The sequence below is a fragment of the Carcharhinus amblyrhynchos genome, chromosome 7 (genome assembly GCF_965287045.1).
Source record: "Carcharhinus amblyrhynchos chromosome 7, sCarAmb.v2.hapA, whole genome shotgun sequence".
Classification (NCBI taxonomy): Eukaryota; Metazoa; Chordata; class Chondrichthyes; order Carcharhiniformes; family Carcharhinidae; genus Carcharhinus; species Carcharhinus amblyrhynchos.
The window spans coordinates 6,305,365-6,328,710 of NC_137330.1; the positions used below are offsets into that span (position 1 = coordinate 6,305,365).

A 23,346-nucleotide genomic window follows, 5' to 3' on the forward strand; every position below is an offset into this window, starting at 1 on the left:
CAGCTAACTGCGAGTCACCATTAGGTGATGCATTCTCTAAGGCAATGTCTCTACCAATCAGAGTCCACTTGCCAATTAATCAACACTCTATATATATGTCTTTTTTCAGCAATAGATGTTAGTCAAGTAGTTTTCCCTGTGTGCGCATCAGAAATTCCTATTCTCACCTATCCTTACAATTGTTTTTCTCAATCTATATTAAGGTCATTAAAGTCTTCTAATATCACTACTCTATTTTTGTCACATGAGCTTGACATTTGCTCATCTATTTCCTTCACACAATTTGGAGCTCTATTAAAAAATTCCCAACAGTGTAACAGCTCCCCTTCTGTTCCTCAACTGAAGCCAAATAGATTCAGCAATTTTTGCCTGTAACTCACAAACCTTATTAGTTACACTACAGACCATGGGAAACCAAACAATGGCTTGTGTGCCACATGCAGTTCTTTTAGACATAGAGTGCAGCTTTGGAGGGAGGTAACCAACCGGATGCAGTTCATTAAACCCATAAATTGGCTCTAGTACAATGACTCGGGCAGTGATTAAAAACCCAACTAAACTATCCACAGCAGTCAAATCCATTGTGCTGTTTGGCCCTGTTCAGTGAAAGAATCATAAGAACTAGGAGCAAGAGTAGGCAATACAGCCATGTTTGATCTCATCTGGGCTTCAACTCCATTCTCCTGCCTATTTACCATGGTCCTTCAAACCCATACTAATTAAAAATCTGCACACCACTTCTTTAAAGGTACTCAAAGTTCCAGCATCCGTCACTTACTGGGGTAGGGAATTCCACGGATTCATGAGCCTTTGAGAAAAGTAATTTCTCCTCATCTTTCTTTTTAAATCTGCCACACCTTGTCTTATGACTATTATGTCTTGTTCTAGAGTTCCTGGAATTACACCGATCAGTTAACTGTTGTGCATGCACGTGATGATGCTCAGTGGTATTTTAAGCAAACCAACTAATTGAACATGAGTAGAATATAACAATTCAGATTTAGAAACTGTGCTATATGTACTTAATGGTTATTGAAGATAGGAGAAAACTTAAGGGCAAATGAAAACATGCATATACTTTTTGTACTATTTGCACTTAAATTTTTATTAATGTATTTCCTCACAAAATTGTGTGCAGTAGTAATAAAAATGTGTCTGTAAAGGTTATCCATGGCCTTTGGTTCTTCAGTATCTGAAGATTATCGTCTGTGGTCTAAGGTTGAGGAAATTTGGCCACCCCTGCTGTAGACATTGAGATACATAGAATTTAATATTTCCTTTGTCATTTTTGCTATTTTCCTTTTGTGGGATTTGATGGCAGCCTTTTAATTGGTCACAACTTTTCCCTTTGAGTACCCAGACAAGTCACAGAGTTCTCTTAATCAGCTGTTTTAATACAAGCTGCAGTAAGGACACTGGGAAGCTAGAGTTCACATTCCTGTAACAAGCCAGAGTGGTGTATTCCAAGCTACAAAGGCAATTAAAGTTTTCAAAATTGATTACAAGTAATTAGCATAAACCAATCACAATCACTTTACACTTGCTTTATTATAATTTCTAATCTTCGTGAAAACTTCATAGTACAGCTCATTTCTGTATTTGGATCACTTCCATTTTCCAGTTACAGATGTTGATTTCAGTGCTTTGCCAAACTAATGGTCTTTCTGTCTGTTTGTGAAGGCTGTTATAAGAAGACTTTTGCTTTTCAGCCTGTGCGATTTTTAAACTTGTCTGGCTATTAACCCTTTCATTCCTGAATCTGGTTCTTGCCATTTTTGGGATGATTCTAATTTTTGTGCTGTCTCTCTCTGTTTTATGATCTAATTTCTGCTCTTTCCTGCTATTTTCTGTTTCCCCTCCTGTTGCCAACTGTGTTTAAATTCTCCTCGATAGTACTGGTTAACCTGTAAGTGAGAATATTAACATTTGTTCATGTACAACCTGCCCATGTTGTCCGGGTGGTCCATCCCCCAGAACCAGTTCCAATGTTCCAAGAACTTGAAGCCGCCCACCTCCATCCATACATTTACCTGCACAATCATCTTTTTTCTGTACTTGCTAGCCCATGGCACCGGGAATAGAGACTTGTGGATTGGCCATGCTAAATTACCCCTTAGTGTCCCAAGATATATAGAACTTTTCATAGAATCCTACAATGCAGAAGAAGGCCATTCAGCCCTTTGATCTGCACCACCCACAACCCCACCAATGCCCTATCCCCACAACCTGATGCCCTAGTTAGTCCCCTGCTACTAAAGGGCAATTTAACATGGCCAATCCATCTAACATGCACATCTTTGGATTGTGGGAGGAAACCAGAGCACCTGGAGGAAACCCACACAGACACAGGGAAAACGTGCAGACTCCACACACACACTGACCCAAGCTGGGGATCAAATCATGGTGCTGAGAGACAGCACCATGTCACCCATTGCATGTAGGTTAGGTGGATTGGCCAAGGTAAATGCGAGGTGTTACGAGGATAGGGCAGAGAATTTAGAAATTTCGGAGAATAGGTGCAGACTCGATGGGTCGAATGGTCTCCTTCTGCACTGTAGCGAGTCTATGATTCTATGGATTATTATCTTTCAGGTCCATTTTTTTTTCCTAGTTCCACTAGACTTTCTACTGGAAGGACCTGAACATTTTCCCGCCAATGTTATTGTTAACCAGTGTGGACCACAATTCTGGATGTTAACTTTTCAGTTACAGAATATCCTGCTTCTGTTTGATGATGCCTTTTACCCTAGCACTTGGGAAGTAACATACAAGACATAGGAATTTTAGAATAGACATGCAGCTGGAGCCGGAGCCAGATTGGGTTAGAGAGCACAAGAGTGCATTTTTATCTTCTAGGTTGGCTGCTCTCTTCCCTAATCATCATTCAGTATAGTTTCAACATGAATCACTAATTAAGGAAATATAAAACACAGTCTTTCAAGTTAGACTGTAGATTCCAAATTGTTTTTGGATTATTTTAACAACCACCACTTGATTCTAATTAATTATCTTTCTTTGTTCCAGCCCTTTCTTGGTGTTGTGTTGTATGCTTTGGCTGGTACAGTTGGATTTCTGACACATTACCTGATCCCGCGACTTCGTACACAAGTTCCGTGGTCCTGCTTTGCACACCCTTTGCTTAAAACAAAGGAATATCAACAATTTGAAGTCCAAGGTTAGTGCTGCTGCATAGAACAGTATAAAATTATTTCATTTTGTATCTGTCAATCTGACAATTAAAGAAATAGGGATCAAATTTCTGCCTTATTTTCTCACCAAAAGATATCCTTTATGTTTGATATCTCTCACTGTCAGGTTCTTAGAAGGGCTATTGGCTGAACAGAAAATGATGCTATTGAAGCTGCCCTTATTTTGTCCTGCATAATTGGATCAATTTTGGAATAGTTAATGGAATCTAAATGTTTTCATGCCTTCAATCTATCATAAGGTTTCTTGCCTTTCATTTAGAAGTTACACTAAACCTTTGTAAATCACTGGTTAAGTCCCAGTTGACGAATTCTGTACATCACACTATAGAAAACACGTCAAGGCTTTCGAAAAGGTTCAGTGGAGAATTGCAGCTTGGTATCAGGAATGAGAGACTTCAGTTTGTGTTGAGACTAGAAGAGTTCTAATTAGTGATTATTTAAAATCTATAGCACAGAAACAGGCTATTCAGCTCATTCAGTTCATGCCATTACTTATCCACTCAAACTTTCTCCCATTTAAATATATCAACGTAACCCTACTTCCTCATATGCTTATTTAGTTTCCCCTGAAATGCATCCATATAATTCACTTCAATTATCCCCTATGATTAGTGAGTTGCACATTCTCGCCAGTCTCCAAGTATGGAGGTTTATTTTGAATTCCTTATTTGATTTCTTGTTGACTATCTTATACTGATGGCCTCTATTTATGCCCTTTCCTACAAGAGGAAACATTCTCTCACCATCAACTGTCAAAACCTTTCGTAATTTTTAAAGACCTCTATTAGGTCGTGCTCAGCCACCTTTATTCAAGAGAATAATGACCCAGCCTGCCATCCTTTCTTGATATGTAATATACCCACATATTTTTCATTGGGGCAGCACAATGGCACACAGCGCCAGGGACCTGGGTTTGATTCCTGGCATGGATCACTGTCTGTGCGGAGTGTCCACACTCTCCTAGTGTCTGCGTGGGTTTCTGGATGCTCCGAAAGATGTGCTGGTTAGGTGTATTGGCCATACTAAACTCCCCCTCAGTGTACGCAAACAGGTACCGGAGTGTGGCAACTAGAGGATTTTCATAGTACTTCATTGCAGTGTTAATGTAAGCCTACTTCTGACAATAATTAATAAATTTTAAAATTTAACCTTCTTGAGAATCTTTTCTGCATCGTCACCAGTGCTTCAGCATGGTTTTTATAATATGACGATCAGAACTGTACGCAGCATTCTACGTGTAGTCTGAGGTTCAATACAGGTTCAGGGTAACCTCCCTATTTTTCAATTCAAGTATTGGTTTGCTTTTTTTAAAGGTCTTGCTAATCTGTAACGCAACTTTTAATGATTGGTGTATTTGTACTCTTTGAGATCCCTTTCTTCTTCTACCTCATCTACTTGCACTTTCCAAGTCACAAGTGACCTTCCTATTTTTTCTATCAAATATATTTCCTCATGTTTTTTCTATGTTGAACTTAATTTGCCAATTATTTGTCATTCCTTCAAGTTTATTAATGTCCTTCTGTAATTTGTTGCAGTCCTCAGGTTTGATTACTCACCTTCCCCCACAATTTGGTGACATCTGCAAATTTAGAAATGGTGTTTTTGATTCCATAATCCAAATAGTTAATGTACATTGTGAACAGCAGTGGTCCCAGCACAATGCCTTGTGGAAGAACTTCATTTCCCATCTTCTATCACCCTGATTTTTAAAAATTCTTTCATGGGGCGTGGCATGTCACTAGCTAGACCAGCAGTGATTGTTCATTCCTAATTGTCTATAAGAACTTGGTGATGAGTTGTTTTCTTGAACTGCTGCAGTCCATATGATGTAGGTATATCAGTGCTGTTAGGAGTGAATACCAGGATTTTGACCCAGTGACAATAAAGGAACAGCGATTATATTTCCAAGTCAGGATGGTGGGCGGCTTGGAGGGAATTATGTATGTTGGGCACAGCCTCCCTTAAAAGAATGAGTCAGGTGACCTTGGCTGTGTGCTGATCTGCCCAGGGACCGCCCTAGTAGGCAGTTGTTGTTTGGAGTGTGGAGCGAATAAGTTCTGCAATAAATACCCGCATTCCCTAACGTCTGTCAATACTGTGAGTTCTTGGGGATGCACCCCAGTAGTAGAGAATTTAACAGAGGGGAGTTTGTAGTTGGTGGTGTTCCCATCTAATTGCGGTCCTTGTCCTTTGAGATAGTAGAGGTCATGGGTTTGGAATCAGCTCTTGAAGGAGACTTGGTGAGTTGCTGCAGTGCATCTTGTACATGATACATGCTGTCGCCACTGTATGTTGGTGGAGGAGTGAACACTGAAGCTGGTGAATGGGGTGCCAATCAAGCAAGCTTCTTCATCCTGGATGGCGTCAAATGCTTTGACATCAAGAGTAACTACCCTTTATTCCACTCTCTGCTTTCTGTCTTGAAGTCAGCTATTCTGCTGTATGTCCCCAACTCCACATTCTCTGACTTTATTAATAGTCTGTCATGAGGCACCTTATCAAAGGGCTTTTGAAAATCGAGATAAATTACATGTAGTGCATTACTACTATCTACTCTGTTACCATAAAAAATTTAGTCAGGTTGGTGAAGCAAGATTTTCCCTTTTGAAATCCATGCTTACTGTTCATGTTTATCATCATTTCTAGATATTCACCTACTCCCTCCTTTAGTAAGAATTCCCTTATTTTCCTATCATTGATGTTAAGTTGACTTGTCTATAATTCCCTGGACTTGTTCTGTCCCCCTTCTTAAATATAGGAATTACATTAGCTATTTGTCAAACGCTGGAATTACACTTTTTTCTAATGGATTATTAAGTATGTGTATATTACTCTGCTATCTCTTCCCTAGATTTTAAAATATGTATGTATAATCTGTGTGCACAAGGGGCTTTATCCTTTTTGAGTTGTTTAGTTTAAATGCACTTACCTCAAGGCTCGTCTGAGCATTTAATACTGTGGGTGAGATTTTACGACCTCGCTCAGACAAGGCTCATAAAATCCCACCCGAGGCCAACAGAGAATTCCGTTCTGTGAGCAGTAAAATTCTGAGCACCTGTTCCATCCCCCTACTAAATGCCAAAGCGAAATAATTTAAAATTCTGTACTGTTGTAGTATTATCCTTCCTATCCCTTGATGGCCATATTCCCATTACAGTCTTTTTGATTGATGTGCCTATAAAATATTTTACTGTTATTTTATGTTCTTTGTTAATTTAATTTCATGTTTTTTCTTTGCCTTCCTAATTGTTTTCTCCTAACCTCTTTGTACTCTCTTATCATGCATTCTTCTGCTGAATTCATACTTAATGTATGCCTCTTTCATAACCATCAGCTGTTCCCTCATTCCTTTATCTCTCCATGGGGTCTCATGCGTGATTAGTTTGTTCTTTTTCGTGGAATATATTTTCCTACTTCCTGTTGAACACCATTTTAAATGTTTTCCATTGCTGTTCTACATTGTTGTCGTCAGTATTGTTCCCCATTTTGTTTTCCCAAGTTCTATTCTCAGTCCCTCTGAATCAGTTTTTCTCTAATCTATTAACTTTGTTTTTCACCTTTCGAATGCCTTTCTCTACCATCATCTTTAATATGTATTGTATTATGGTCTGTATTGTCTAGATTTTCCCCTACTGAGGGAAATGAGAGGGGAAATCTCCGAGACACTGCCCATAATTTTCCAATTTTCCTTAGGCTTGGGATGGTGCAGAAAACTAGAAAATTGCAAATATTATATCCTTGTTCAAAAATGGATTTTAAGATAAGCCCAGCAACTACAAACTAGTCAGTTTAATCTCATCAGTGGAAAAGCTTCTAGAAATGTTAATTCAAGAAAAAATTAATGGTTACTTGCACAAATATAGGTTAATTAAGGAAAACTAGCATGGATTTGTTAACAGAAAACTACGTTTAAATAGTTCTCTAGAATATTTTGATGAAGTAACAGTTTTAAAGTTTATTTTTTATGTCACAAGTAGCCTTACATTAACACTGCAATGAAATTACTGTGAAATCTCCTAGTCACCATTCTCTGGCGTCTGTTTGGGTACACTGAGGGAGAATTTAGCATGGCCAAAGCACCTAACCAGCACATCTTTCAGACTGTGGGAGGAAACTGGAGCACCTGCAGGATACCCACACACACATGAGGAGAATGTGCAGACTCCGCGTAGTCACCCAAGCCAGCAATTAAACCCGGGTTTCTGGGCTGTGAGGCAGCAGTGTTAACCACTGTGCCGCCATGCTGCCAGAGAGAGTTGATGTGAGTTAATGATGTTGAAGTGGTTTATGTGGACTTACAAAAGGCATTTGATAAAATGCCACACAACAGATTTGAAGTGAGAGAAAACTGAAGACTGAGTCATCAGGAAACATAAGGATTTCCAACCCTGGTTAGATGTATTTCTGCACTGCAATCACCTTCTCAAGGGCAATTATGGATGAACAACTAATGCTGGCCTTGCCAGCAATCCTTACATTTTAAGCAAATAAGAAATTGGTTATGGGACTGCACATTATCTCAAGAGATGTTGATAAGAAAGGGATGTGTAATTGGAGCTGTCCCAATATTTACTGAGATGTTTTAAATGGGGCTGTCGTAGAATCTTTCAAGGTGTTTAAGTGGGACTGTCCCAGTATCCATTGAGTTATGTATAAGAGGTACGTGTTTAAGTGGAATTGTGTCAGTACTTATCGAGGAGGTGAGAGCCCTGATTGAACACCTAATTGCAGTAAAATAGCCATTTTGTCATGGGAGCTGATGTTTTCCCTCTTTGTTCCATTCTCTTATTTTCTGTTAATCTATCTGAGAGAAATTGCAAAAGTGAACAGTAAAAGGAAAGAGATGGGAGATTGTATTGCTGAACCAGTATGTGACCTCCCCTCTCAGGTTTCTGTGGGTGAGTTGGTCAGTCTGAGTACATGCATTAAAATTAAATCAGCATGAGAGCACTGTACTATTAATAATTCATAAATGGATGGATGTTTTTCCTTTTAATTTGTTGCTTGATAATGCTCATTATTCTGTCTACAAAATTCCTGCCAAATGTATTTGATCCCTCGTGAGTAATTCCACTGCAGTGCAATTTATCAATCTGCTCAAATGATAGCTGTTATCACCAGACCTGGCTTGTCAATTATTTGTATCTTTTGAGGCATTATTTCTGTTAACATGTGAAATTTCTCATCCTTTTATCATAAATCTTCATGACCTCACCCCTTTCTATCCCTGTTACCTCATCCAGCCCTCCAACCCTCCAAAACCTGAATCCCTCCAAATCTGGCATTGCTGATTCTAATTGCGCAACCATTTGCAGTTGGACCACCCAACCGCTAGGTCCCTAAGTACTAGAATTCTCTCCCTAAATGTCTCCACCCCCTCTCCCCCTTTCCTACTTTAAGACATTCCTTAAGACCCCCCTCCCCTTTCACCAAGCCTTTGTCCTAATTATCTCCTTATGTGGTTCAGTGCTAAAAATTGTTTAAAAGCACTCCTATAATATTTTACTATGTTAAAGGCACTTTCTAAATGCAATAATTTGTTGCTGTTAAGAAGCTGATATGAGAATATTTTTTGCAAAATATTGCACCATTGTGACATTTTATGTGCTATGTGAAACAAAATCTGGTTAGAAACCTTGTGGCTTTATTTCAGATATGAATATTTTCTTGGCTATTATAATTTGTCTGCATTTGATGCGCATTTCTGCTTGTTGCAAGTGATAATGATCATTGAAAATGATGTGTGAAAATGATTTGACAAGAGCCTCTGGATTGCTGCAGTTGTAACCGTATATGGTTACATAGGGATCACTTAGAGTGGAACTTAATTTGCTTGAGCATCAAGACAATAGTGGGGAATTAAAACCTTCATGCCTAGTAACTGCACTGCATGTGAAATGGGGCTTAAATTAAAGTAATACATCACCCGGAGCTAAAACATGATTGTAATTAAACTGAGTTCTTTAGATCTGAGAAAATATGCTAAAAAGATTGTGAAGTAGACCGTAAATTAAATTGTTGATTTGGATTTGCATTTACAACAAAAACATATTAAAAATCCTTTAAGAGCACCAGTATTCATTAGAAATGAAATCTGCTGTATCCTGATGGTTCAGTATATTGAGGGATTAAGCAGTGGAGCTGTACTAACCAGGGTCAGTGCCCAATGCTGCTGCCATTCACTGATCTCATGTGAAGGATGAAAGGAGGAAAGACTTGCATTTCTATTGCACTTTCTACAACCTCTGAACATCCAAAGCACTTTGCAGCAGATGAAATACTTTTTGATGTGCAGTCACTAGTACAATGTAGGGAAATGAGGCAGCCAATGTACATACAGCAAGCTCCCACAAAATAAAATCTGATCACGACCAAATAATCTGTTTTAATAATGCTTATTGAAGGACAAAAATTGGCTGAGACACTGGGGAGAATCCCCTGCTCTTCTTGAAAATTGCCCTTTATATCTATTTGAGGGGGCAGTTTGGTGATTCACCTGAAAGATGGCAGCTGTGACTTAAAGATTTCTGTACAAGCCTTCAATCAGTTAGAAACCAGGTGAAGACAGTGTCCACACTAGCTAGTTGAAAGGATAGACTTTTACTTTAGTATTTGGTCTGGTTTGAACGCCAGTGTTGTAGTTAAAGATGGGAATGTGTGGTGGTGATTTGAATCTAAGGTGCCAACTGCAACCTACATTTTAAAGTCAAAAATTATAGTGCAAAGTTCATCCCTGATTTCTGACTTCCTCATCTTCCAAGTGCCCAGACTGCCCAAGATGAAACAATATGGTATGCAACATCCTGGGGTTTACCATTGACCAGCCTTATGAATATTGTGGCTGCAAGAGGAGGTCAGAGACTGGGAATTCTGCATTGAGTAACTCACCTCCTGATTCCCCAAAGCTTGTCCACTATCTACAAGGCATAAGTCAGAATATTACCCACTTGCCTTGGATGAGTGCAGCTCCAATAACACTCAAGAAGCTTGATACCATCTCGGAGAAAACAGGCTGCTTGAATGGCACCTCATCCACAGCCTTAAACATTTGCTCCTTCCACCACTGATGCACAGTGGCAGTAATTCACCATGGCTCTTTCAACAGCGCTTTCCAAATCTGCAACCTTTACCTAAAAGGCCAAGGACAGCAGTTGCGTGGCAACACTGCCATTTGCCAGTTTCCCTCCAAGTCAGAAACAATCTTGACTTGGAAATATATCATCATGCCCTTCACTGTTATTGGGTCAAACTCTTAGAACGCCCTCCCTAACAGCATTGTGGGTATATCTACACCACATGGACTGCAGTAGTTCACCACTGCCTTCTCAGGGGCAGTTGAGATTGGACAATAAATGTTGGCCTAGCCAGCACTTTTCATGTCCCATTGGACTAATAAAAAGCACTGACAAAATGTAGCATCTGTTGTGTTTTAACAGTGAAAGGAAGGGATCACAGATTTAAGTACAAGATGATATTTATAACAATGCCCCCCGCCCCCATTTATGTATTATCTAAACCTTTGAAGAAGGGTTTTTGGAGCAGGGAGTCTGTCAAACTTCATCCACCATTCAGTTAGATCCTGACTAATTTGCACTTTAACTCCATCCACTTACCTTAGCTCCATAACCAGTTACAGTGTATTTGCTCCCTCTTTATTTTCTGTGTAATTTTTTTTGTTTTGTGTTCCAGATGCAGCCCAATTAATGTGGTTTGAGCGATTGTACGTTTGGCTTCTGTGTTTGGAGAAGTACATCATTTACCCTGCTGTGGTGCTCAATGCACTCACCAATGATGCTTTCTCGCTCAGCAGTCAGAAAAGACTTGGCTTACAGTGAGCTGCTACACATTTACATTATTATTTTTAGAAAATGTAGTAATTGCTTTGACAGGTTCTCCAGTGTGTCTGTTTGCTGGTAATGGTTAATCAATTCCAACAAGAACCATTTTGAATTATTTACCCAATCCTATCTGGGTGGTGTTTGACTGCACATAACCGGAAAGGTCTACTAGCCTCTGGAGTAATGCTAGGAAAGGAGAAACTTGAAATACACCATGGGTTGTGAGTCAGTGGAATGCACTATTGGGGTTAATGATCAAAGGTCACTCAAGAATAGGTTAGGTTTTTGAAGGAAATTGGGATGATTCAGGCAAAGGCAAAGCATATGAGATTAGGTTCATTTGAGAGGAACACCAGCATGGACTGATCGGACCAAGTGGTCTGTTTGTGTGTTGGAATTTCTCTGAAAATATGCAGTGTAGTGCAACACACTGTAGCAAACTGTTGGCCTATAACTACCAAAGTGGTGAGCTCCTTGTGTCTGTTCACCCCCAGTGGTAAAAAAAGAGAATATCATAGGCAAACGATCATTGCTTGGTTTCGAGTTGGAGAATAGCAGAGTCAGAGGTTTATAATTATAAGATTTGTATAAATTTATGTTTGAACATACTTCCATTGAGACCTTTTCTCATGCCTTTGTACCACATGGCAACATCTGAGAAATGTCTCACTCAACCCTTTTTTAACAGTTATTCATCCATACCTTTCAGTCTTTCCATACTAATATATTGTGTATATATGTATGTATATATAGTGCCCTGGTTTCGCCTTCATTTATTTATCACCTGATTTTCACGTCTTTCCCCTTCTCTATCTATGGCCAGATTGGGTTTCCCCAAGATTTATTGCTTTGTAGTTTGAAGTACAAATGGTGCCACAGAGAAGAGTGAATCACCCAGAGACTGGCTTATAAAGTAACATCCCATGAGATGGTGCACACGGTTTGCTGCCTCCCACTCCTTGTTCCTCATGACCATGTTTGACTTTGTTGACCACATCATTCTCCTCGAGAGCACCATTTCTATTTCAAACTACGTAACAATAAACCTTGGGGTAAACCAATCTGGCCACAGATAGAGAGGGGCAAAGACATGGAAATCAGGAGATAAATAAATGAAAGCTGAACCAGGGCGTTTGGAAGTGTGGAAGGACTGAAAGATGGATGAATAACCATTAAAAGAGGGTTAAGTGAGACATTTCTCGGGTGTTGCCATATGGTACACAGGCATGTGAAAAGGTCTCAATGGGAAGTGTGTTCAAACACAAATTTATACAAATCCGTATTTCATTCCATGTCCAAGGGCTGGACTTTATGTCTCCCTGCTGGCAGCTTTGAAGGTCGAAGCATATAAATACAGTGGGTGGCCTTCTACCACTTAGTCACCCATTCCTAACATTTAACATTTTACAGGGGATGGATAGGTGTTGGGTGACTTGCCCATTCTTGGGCCTGTTGAGGCCATTAAGTGGTTAATTAATAGCCACTAAAGAGTCTCATTTCACTGCTGCTGGTATTTTACCTGTGATGGGGGGAACCACATACAATGTGAGAAGCTGAGCAGCTCCTGTGGCCCTTCAGAGGGCCACCCATCTCCAAGGTGATCACTCCTTTAACCCACCCCTCTGACCTCTTGAAATCAATCCCCAGCCCTCTCAGTCCCTGGCAAGACCCTGAGGAGGCGATGGCTTACTGGTATTATCGCTAGACTATTAATCCACAAACCGAGCTAATGTTCTGAGGACACAGGTTTGAATCCTGCCACAGCAGATTGTGGAATCTGAATTCAACATATCTGAAATTAAGAATCTAGTGATGAACCATTATCGATTGTCAGAAAAACCCATCTAGTTCACTGATGTCCTTTAGGGAAGGAAATCTGCTGTCCTCACCTGATCTGGCAACATGTGACATCAGAGCCACAGCAATGTGGTTGACTCTCAACTGCACTAGGGATGGGCAATAAATACTGACCAGCCAGCGATGCCACAAATGAATAAAAATAAATAAATGGGCTCACCAGCAGAATTGTTCCAACATCGAGGTCATTTGGCGCCTGTCATGTCTGCACCAATTCTCCGGATGAACAATTCACCCAGTGACATCACCCTGTCTTCTCCCCATAGCCCTGTACATATTCCTTTTCAGATAACTAATTTCCCTTTGAATGCCTGGATTGAACATACATTTAGCACATTCTCAGGCAGAGCATTCTATACCTTAATCTCCCATTGCATGAGAATATTTTTCCTTATGTCCACAGTTTCCTTCTCACAGTTCACAGTACTTCTCCAAGTTTTGTATCAGTTGAATTTGTGCCCTGTACACCAAGGTCTATGTTATTAATATATATCAGGAAGACAAGGGTCCAAAGTCTAACCCATGGAGAACTTCACTATAGACATTCAAAAAACGTCATTAACCACTACTGGAAATATTCTGCCGGTCCTTTACACCCAGCAGTGACCACCATTCTTTGATGGTGCTGCTGAGATTACAGACCTGCTGGCCATCTGATTGGATAGTAGCTGTCTAAGGCAGGACTTTCCCAAGATACAGTCATATCTCAAAGCAATTCCCAGCTCCCACTGTTAAAGTGCTGCAAGGCACCTGTTGGGATCGTGGGTAGGTTCCCCTTTGACTTTATAGGTTGGGAGAGTGGGGGCATGTGGGTATTGTGGCACCTGTAAAATCCAGTCCATATTTCTTTCGTTATTTGGCTGTGCAAGCTTAATGAGCTACAGTTCACATGCTCCATGGATCCAAAAGGTGTATGCGATATTGCCACCACACCAACAGAATGGTGCAACTACAGTGAGAAGTTTACATAGATATTTCCATTAAAAATGTCAATATAGGAATTTAGAATGGAAACATAAGAATAAAAGCACCCAAATTATCCTGGTTTAATTATGTCCCAGCAACTAAATTAGTTGACAACAATCCATGGCAGGACAATCAAAATGGTTTATACTTGTTAACCACTGTTATACTTTGTGTTGCAGCCTCGATGTTTTCATGATGACCATGGCCAGTATGAAGCTACTGCGCTCATCCTTCTGTAATCCAACGTACCAATACGTAACTTTGAGTTTCACCGTCCTCTTTTTCCAGTTTGATTACAGCAGCATCTCCGAGACTTTTTTGCTGGATTTTTTCCTGATGTCAATTTTATTGAGTAAGGCGAGTAATTTCAGAAACACTGTGTCACTATGGTTCTTGCACATGCATTTACTGGGGTAGGGTATAGTCTGTATTGTGGGATATGATAGTGAATAGTTTGTATGGTGAGTTATGATGGTAAATAGTATGCTATTTAATAATATAATTTGTAGTCTATTTCTCATCTACATTCTGCTTCACAGCAATGTCACCCAAAAACATACCATCAGTTTCCAAATATATTTTGATGACACCCAACCGCGCAAAGATATTTTGGCCTTGGAGGGAGTGCAGAGGAGGTTTACTAGGCTGATACCGGAGTTGAGGGGGTTGAGCTATGAGGAGAGGCTGAATAAACTAGGCTTGTACTCGTTGGAGTTTAGAAGAATGAGGGGAGATCTCATTGAGACATATAAGATGATGAATGGGATGGATAGGATAGAGGTGGAGAGACTCTTCCCGCTCAAAAAAGACAGTAGGACTAGGGGGCACAGCCTCAAGATAAAGGGGGGGGCGGTTTAGAACGGAGTTGAGGAGGAACTTCTTCACTCAAAGGGTGGTGAATCTCTGGAATTCTCTGCCCGTTGAAGTGGTGGAGGCTGCCTCGCTAAATATTTTTAAGATGCGGGTTGATGGGTTTTTGATAAGAGAGGGGATTAAGGGTTATGGGGAGAGGGCGGGAAGGTGGAACTGAGCCACGACAGATCAGCCATGATCTTATTGAATGGCGGGGCAGGCTCGAAGGGCTAGATGGCCTACTCCTGCTCCTATTTCTTATGTTCTTATGTTCCCTTGACTCTGCTACTATCTCTAAAATGTCAAACTTGACATTCAATTTCAGATGAGCAGGAATTTTGACTAACTGTGCATTGGGAAGATTGAACGTATTGGGCCAACATTTGCCATGTTAATGATGGCAGAACTGTCACATTTCTCCATGTAACTAAGAGCAGCTCCTAGAGCCCATGTAGTTGTCCAGATGTTGTTACCATTGATAGTCCATTTCTCCAGATGGCACTGTTGAAGCAGTCACCAATTAATGGGAAATCAATTGAAACAATGAGAACTTCCACTCTAATGTAGTCAGTTTCTCTGTAACAGGCTTTGAAAAAATGAGGTTTAATAAGTTTCTAACTCCATGCTAAGCTGATAATTGCTGCAAAACTCTCCCACTGGTTTGCCATGTGTGCATACTTCAATGTGATTGGTTGCTTATCTGCTTGTTGGAGAATAGGCTCCTCATTTGCCGGTGAGCTCTTCAATCAACAGTCCACGGTTTTCTATTGTGTGAGCTCATGTGACTCAGTATTTACCAGGGGGACTCTGAGAGTCAGCAGGAAGCTGTGTGGGACATGCTGCACTCACCCTTCTGCTGTGGCTTCTCCATCCTGAGGCTTCAATCAGCAGAATTTCATAAATTTGTCTTTTTTAAAAAACACAAAGCCCAGATCTAACTAATTGCTTTAGATTTCAACATAAATAACATAACTGTTGTTGAAAATCTTTGTGGAAAAAGACTTATCCTGAACAAAGTTACCTCAGGCCTTTGGATCAGCGCTTTCCCACTCTAAGTGGAAATGACGAATGTTGCTGAATGTTGCTGTCGTGCGCATCAGCAAATTCAGAACTCTCAGACTCTGGTTTCCTCACTGACACCAGCCAGCACAGGACCCTCCATTGGTCAAAGCCCTGTGCTGACGCACGAGGTGTTTCATTGCAAGTTGGCCTTTGTACCTCACTTCTCCTTGACAACACTCTTTAAACCTTACCTATAGCACATTTTGTAACACTTCACCTGAGGCAGAAGGTTATGAATTGAAGTCCAACTTCAGAGGCTGACATTCCAATGCAGGACTGAGGGTCTGCTTCACTGTTTTGAGATGTTACTGCCAGGCTTAGATGGATGTAAAAGATGCCACAGGCCAATTTCAAAGAAGAGCTCAGGAGTTACTTCAGTATCCTGGCCAAGAGTTATCCATGACTCAACATCACAAAACAGGTTGTCTGGTCATAGCCGTTTGTGAGAGTTTGCTGTGTGCAAATTGGCTGCCGCTTTTCTTATATTAGAGATGTGACTAAACTTCAAAACAATTCATTAGCTGTAAAGCACTTTGAGACATCCTGTGATTGTGAAAGTGCTACATAAATGCAGACTTTATTTTCTCTGGCCTAGTTTTGGGTTGTCTGCCTTATTAATTTAGTAACAGCGCAGGCCTGAAGGGCTGAAGGCTTGTTACTGTGCTGTACTCTTCTTTGTTCTAATTCCTAACGTGCTCTGTGTCAAGTTATTTTGCTACAGCACTATATCAATACAAGTTGTTGTTCTTCTGGTGGGATATGATGATGAATAGTGTATACATGATATCACGATAAATTGTTTGTGTGGTAGGATATGATGATGAATAGACTCCTTAGTGGGATATGGTGAATAGTTTTCCAGTGGCATGTGATAGGAATAATCTGTGTAAAATACGAGTGTGTGTTTTGTATTAGAGATGGTAAATAGACCAATTTTGACTGTACCCTGTGCCAATATCAAATGTTCTGGAGTCAGATGTTGGCAATTGACACTAGTCTTTTAATTACATTGAATTGTGGTTTGTCAGTTCCTGTTGCATTTCACACCTTGCACAGTTCACATGCAAAGCAAACAATACAAAGACTGAAATTCATGGTGATTATTTAGCACCAGTGATCCCATTTCCTCAATCAGCTGGTTTTGCAAAAGCTGCGCTTCAGTAGGTCAAATTTGTTGGGTGTGAAAAGCAGCAGTAGTTACAAATTAACGGCTATTAAGTGTTAATTTGAACCTTTCAGATTCAGGTATTGTTCAGTGGCTTTTGGCACTGTGCCACTTAACATCCCTAAGTCTTACCTGACCAGATGAAAGTCAGGTGGGATAGCTAGATAGTTATAAACAGTTAGCACACAAGGATCTTTATTAATAAGCACCATAAATAGACTTAAAGCAGTTTCAAGTCTTCCTTTTTTCCTAATGAAAAGCCTCATGTTATGCCACAGTTACAGTGTGGGATTTTACTGGGAGGTCTCCAAGTATATACCTGGAATCTCACGCTGCTGAATTCCAGAAGACCTATGTTGAGGTGACTACATCTGTTTTAGGGGCAGCATAGTGGTTAGCACTGCTACCTCACAGCGCCAGGGACCCAGGTTCGATTCCCAGCTTAGGACACTGTGGAGTTTGCGCATTCTCCCTGAATCTGCATGGGTTTCCTCAGGGTGTTCTGGTTTTCTCCCATAGTCCAAATATGTGCAGGTGAGGTGGATTGGCCATGTTGAATTGCCCCTTAGTGTCAGGATGACTAGCTAGGGTAAATGCATGGGGCTGTGGGGATCGGGCCTGGGTGGGATTGTAGTCAGTGCAGACTTGATGGACTGAATGGCCTCCTTCTGCACTGTAGGGTTCTATGATTAAGTTGTATTCAGTAACAGATGCCACTGATGCATTGAAATCAAATATTAATTCAGCTGTGGCTTAATGAATATAAGTCTGGCCTCAGTCAGTCTGTGAATTAGAACGTTGCCAACACATCCACATTACTGAGGGAGTGCTGCACTCTCAGAATCTTTTGGACAAAACTTTATAAGCAAGATTCCTGTTAAATGGATGTAAAAATCCCTTGACACGACTCGAACATGAGTTCTCCCCAATGTCCTGGGCAATAATTATCTTTTCACAGAGTTGATTAAAACTTCTTGCAATCTTTCTTGCCAAACAGCTAAAACTGGCCTAGGGCAAATTCTAGAGAGGAGAATCTGACGATAATGAATTACCCATTACTTCTATTCAGCCGTGTTCAATTCTCCCCACCAGAATGTCACGTCAGTCCTATACCCGTCCTTCCAGACAGAAGGGATGAAAGCTTCTAAAACCCACATTTCCTCACACTGATTAATCTTTTTGTGTTCCCACATTATCCAGCCGAGGGCGCCCATTAGCTATGTTAAGGAGATTCACCACTCAGTAATTAACAATGGAAAAGCTCCCTCACTATCCCAGTGAAATAAATGGAAGTGATGATGCATGACAAGATGAACCTTAGCGAGACAAGAGCAAGTAAAAGGGATAAATTGTTCCATTTCTCTATTCCATTTTCACTCTGTGTTCTATCCTCTTTCTGCATCAACTTATTTCCAAATGGCTCGTGGCTCTTAGTAAAGGTAATGCCGCCCTAGTCCCAAATGGTGGTGATTTCACCTGAGAATCACCACACCTCAGGCAAGGGGCAAGGTTGAGAAGGCAGGTCTTCATAAATAACCTCAGCCAGTGGGGGAATTGATTAGAATGAAACAAAATGATAGAATGTCACAACAGTTGCAAAATATTACAGATGCTGGAAACCACAAATAAAAACAGAACATGGCTATGCAGGTTAGGCAGCAACTGGGCAGAGAACAATTAAGGTTTCAACAATGACCGTTATAACTATCTGTGTTATTTGGAAAATCCACAGCTACAGTGAGGTATATTCACTAAGGTCATATCTGTTAGGAAAGGCTGGAACTCCTTTCTCTAGAAAAGCAAAGGATAAGGCTTAATCTGACAAAGGTCTTTAAAATTATGAGGTGTGTGGTAGGGTAGATAAACTGTTTCCACATGTCCAGAAGTCTGGAACCAGGAGACTATAAATTCCAGTAAGGAATACAGAAAGAAGGTCTTTACTCAGACAGTTGTTAAAATATGGAATTTGTGGAGTGATTAATGTAAATAGCAAAGAAGCATTTTTGGGGGAGTGAGATAAAACATGAGGGTGAAAGGAATAGAAGGATTTGATGATAGGGTGAGTTACAATGGGGTGGGAGGAGATTTGTGTGGAGCACTGGCACCACAACAGTCAAATGGACTCTTTCTGTGCTGCAAATTCCAGGTGTTCGCCTTTTTAATTGTAATTATGAGCATTAAGTGATTCTACTTAGAACAGGAAAGGAGAAGCCCAGTGTGCTCACTTGTCTCTACAGTGCCAACATTGAGTGAATGTACTGGGTGGGCACCATTACCGGATTGAGTTCCAAATAGTGGTCTTGAAACATTAAGACTAAATCATGAACAATATCCCATTTACCTTGGTGTATCCTTGACCTAATGCTGATGCACAAAAAACATTTGAGTAAGACAACAGCAAAGATCAAAATGTGAAACAACATACTCAGCAAACTTGCTGGTTCTTTATAGGATGCAAATGCTCAGACCTTAAGGACTTCAGCTCTTGCCATCATCTACACAAATTGGCACAAGTGGAGCCTTGCAGGGAACCCAGACTGCAGCTGTGGTGAACCCTAATCAATGACTCATATAATTAAAGACTGGCCCTTGACAAAATTCAGCAGATGGCTCAGCGAACTCAACTTAGCCACTGCAGAAGCTATTGCCTGGCTTGATGATTCCTGCACATGCTAATAATGAAGACTTTAACCTGGTCCTCAATGGCTTGGTTGCTTTTGGTATGAGTGTGTTGTGAGGAGGAAATCTGATAATTAGCTCACTACAGGACAAGAAAAACAGCTTAAAACAATGAGTCTTGAGTTATTTCAGAAAATCCTCTGGAATTCAGCATGAAGATTGTCTACCCCAGTGCTAACAGTGCATGCTGCAGGTCAGTTGAAAATTTCAAGGCTAAAGTTGAGAGATTATTGTTGAGTAAGAGCATCAAGGAACCTGGAGTAAAGATGAGAATATGAAGTTTGATGGCTATGATCTAACAAAATTATAGAACTGGCTTGAGGGCTAAGTGGTCTCCTGGTTGAACAGAACCCTCATGTCCTACAATCCTACGGATGATATTTGAGGGACAGTTTGGGTCAGTTAACTGGCTTACTGAAAATGAAAATGCAGCCTCGCCATGGTAAGTACCACAGTGATCAGTACACACCAGCTCTAAGTCTCTAAAGGATTTTATTTTTAGCTTAATTACTATCTGCAGTCATACGCAAGTACGAAGCAGTAGAGGCTAACCTGACCATATAAAGGCACAATAAAACATCTGCACCCACTTTAAAAACACAAGTCAGATTAAAGAATACATTGAGCTTTTAAGTTTGGATTTGAGTAATTGCTCTTGTACACATCTCCTGTAAAAAGCTTTAGTTTAAGGACGTGTGAAGGTATTTTCACAAACATTTCTTTGGCAGCAGGAGTGACTCATATTCATGTGTTACTGAAACTAATTAGCAGTTATTAAATTACTGAGACATACTGGGGTGGGGAGGGGGATAACGCTTCCTGTTGCTATGGTAACTGCATGGTGCTGGCTTCTGAAAACTCTTAATTAAAGGTTAATTTGCAGATGATAGCTCTGCAGATTAATGCTGTGACAGAACTCATTGTTTGAACTCCCACTCCTAAGTATTAAGTAGGAAGAGAAACGCAGCAGATTCTTTTTATTTTTGTTGCTTATTTTTCCACCACCCTCCCCGCCGCTACCCCCTCCACCCCCATACTAATAATTCCTCAATAGACATGAAATGGCCTTTCTCATGGGAGGGCAGGAATCAAGATGAAATATTTTGCATTTGGACCGACCTTGCACATTTTGCTTTCGCTGACTTCCCAGATAATTTATTTTTTTTATTCCTCAGCTGGTCTGTAGGGAGCTGTGAACACTGACATCTGGTTGCTGTGACAAGCAAATGATAGTGAAGCATACACACACAAATGTTCTCGTGTGACTGGCGATAGGTGTGGGAGTTGACAGAAAAAAGGGTGATAGTTACAGATTTTTTTAAAGAAAGGTGAAAGGGGAGGTATTCACAAAACAAAAATGAGAAATGAATGACAAGAGCTCCTGATAAATGAAGCTTAGGCATATATAAAACCTGAATCATACTGAAGAGCGATTTTCTCAAAATTTAATATCTAACCTGCCCTTTCTACACAAAGCTCAAACCCTATAAATCTGAATTGATGACACTGCAAAATCAATGATTCACCAAATCAATGTAATTGATGCAAAATTAACTACCCCACATCTATAGATATGAATTCACTGTGACAGGTGCACTATCCTCCATTTAATTAATAAATGAATTGCTGTTTACTCAGCAGGGCTGCATTAAATCTACACGGCCATTCCTGCCTATGCAGTATGGTATGCATACTGGTCCACTCTGCAGCACCCAGCCTGCTGATTATTCAATAAAAGTGCGCCAATAATATAGGTTTTGTGGGCAGAAAATATATGCAGGTCTTAAGATTTTTTCATATTTTGTATCTACAGATGAATGGCAGAAAAATGATTAAATAAAACTCGGAGGCATTCAACGTAAGATGCTGCAAGAGTGTCTCCAAGTGTTTCTGTTTATTTGTTTGCTACTTTAAATTATTGACTTTATTTCTGCATTAAAAAGGTGCAAAAGTTTGTTTTTCTCTTTGATGCAGAATGGATTTCAACCCAGCAGGGCCAGCGCTATGAAATCCTGTTCTGCTGCCAGCCTGGCACAATGGCCAATCTCTAGTATGGCCGCCCCAATTAAGCACGGCTGCGTGAGTCTGTAAAACAGTAAATATGGTGGAGAAACACTAGAACTGCATATGTGCTGTGTTGGCAGCAAACACAGCCTTATATCTAACACTTATCCCATGACTGCATGGGACCAAACAAGTCCTGTTTATAATAAATCCCCACATAGAACAGCTTGTGTGCAGAGGTGGTTCACACCATGAAGAAAAAGTATTTGCACATACTGTGTCTCTCATCTGTCATAAGCTTAGGCTACATTTTGAGTTAGACATTACAGTATTTGTAACACTTGAACCAATTGGTCCATCCTGGGCTTATGCTGACATGAACCTTCTCCTACCTATTTCATCTCAGTCCTTCAACATATCATTCTATTCCCTTTTCCCTGGTGTATTTACCTAACTTCCTCGTAAATGCATTTGAACTGTTTGCCTTAGTCACTTCATAAGCTAGGAAGTTCCAGATTCTCACTACTTCCTCTTCTGAGTCCCTTATTGGAATGACTTTTTTGTCATTCATTCATGGGATATGTCTGTATTGACAGCAAAACCAACATTTATTGCCTATTCTTAATTGCTGTTGTAGAGGGGCTGGTGAGCTGCCTATTTGTTGAACCATTCTAGTTGGTGTGGTGAAGGTGCTTCCACAGCGATGTTAGAAAGGAAGTTTCAGGATGTTGGCCCAGCAACAGTGATCTGTTTCCAGCTTAAGGTGGTGTGTGACTTGAGGGGAACCTGAAGGTGGTGGTATTCCTGTGTACCAGCTGCCTTGTCCTTGTAGGTGGTAGAGATTCTGGGTCGGGAAGTCATGTCAAAAAGCATGCCTAAATTCTCATTCTTTTAGCTATAATTAAGGAAATGGAAGAGAGGAAGGAACTCAGGAAAATTACAGGGAAGTGGTACTGAGCATATCGTTGGGGCTGTAGGCAGGACAAATACCCTGATTTGGATGGATTTCCCTCTAAGGTCTTGAAAGAAATGGCTAATGAGATAGTTGATGCATTGGTTTTAATTTTCCAAAATTTTCTAGATTGGCGAAAGGTTCCATTACATTGGAGGACAGTAAATGTAACTCCTTTACTCAGAAATAGAGGGAGACAGAAAGCAGCAAATTACAGGCCAGTTAGCCTAACATCTGTCACAGGGAAATTGTAAGATACATTAATAAACATATTATAGCAGAGCACTTGAAAAAAATCAAGGCTATGAAGCAGAGTCAACAGGATTTTGGGAAACGAACATCATGTTTAACCAATTTATCTAAGTTTTTTGAAGGAGTCATGTGCTGTTGATAAAGGAGAACTAGTGTAAGTACTGTACTTTCCAGAAGGCATTTGATTAGGTGCCACATCAAAGGTTATTGTATAAAATAAAAGTTCATGGTGTAGGGATATTATATTGGCATGGACTGAACAAAGAACAACCCAGCACGGGAAACAGGCCCTTCAGCCCAATGAGCCCGCGCCGCCGCATCCTCCTACACCTACCCTGCCCTGCGTGTATGTGTGTGGACCCCATAACTTAGCCAGATTCAGGGGACAATAGTGCCAATTTGGTATACCAATCAGCCTAAGAGCACATCTTTGGGGTGTGGGAGGAAACTGGAGCGCCCGGAGGAAACCCATGTAACCACAGGGAGAATGCGCAAACTCCCACAGACACA

The 23,346-nt window shown here is 40.5% G+C and overlaps 1 protein-coding gene across 1 annotated transcript in view; it reads left to right on the plus strand.

The window, feature by feature from the left end:
- The window catches only part of LOC145345344 (pecanex-like protein 2), a 220,115-nt gene that overhangs the window by 97,236 nt on the left and 99,533 nt on the right, over window positions 1-23,346 (plus strand). Inside the window, exons 21-23 of the mRNA XM_080193158.1 lie at window positions 3,025-3,175; window positions 10,899-11,040; window positions 14,050-14,227. Coding sequence (XP_080049284.1) covers window positions 3,025-3,175; window positions 10,899-11,040; window positions 14,050-14,227 — 471 coding nt within the window. The remainder of the gene's footprint in view (window positions 1-3,024; window positions 3,176-10,898; window positions 11,041-14,049; window positions 14,228-23,346) is intronic.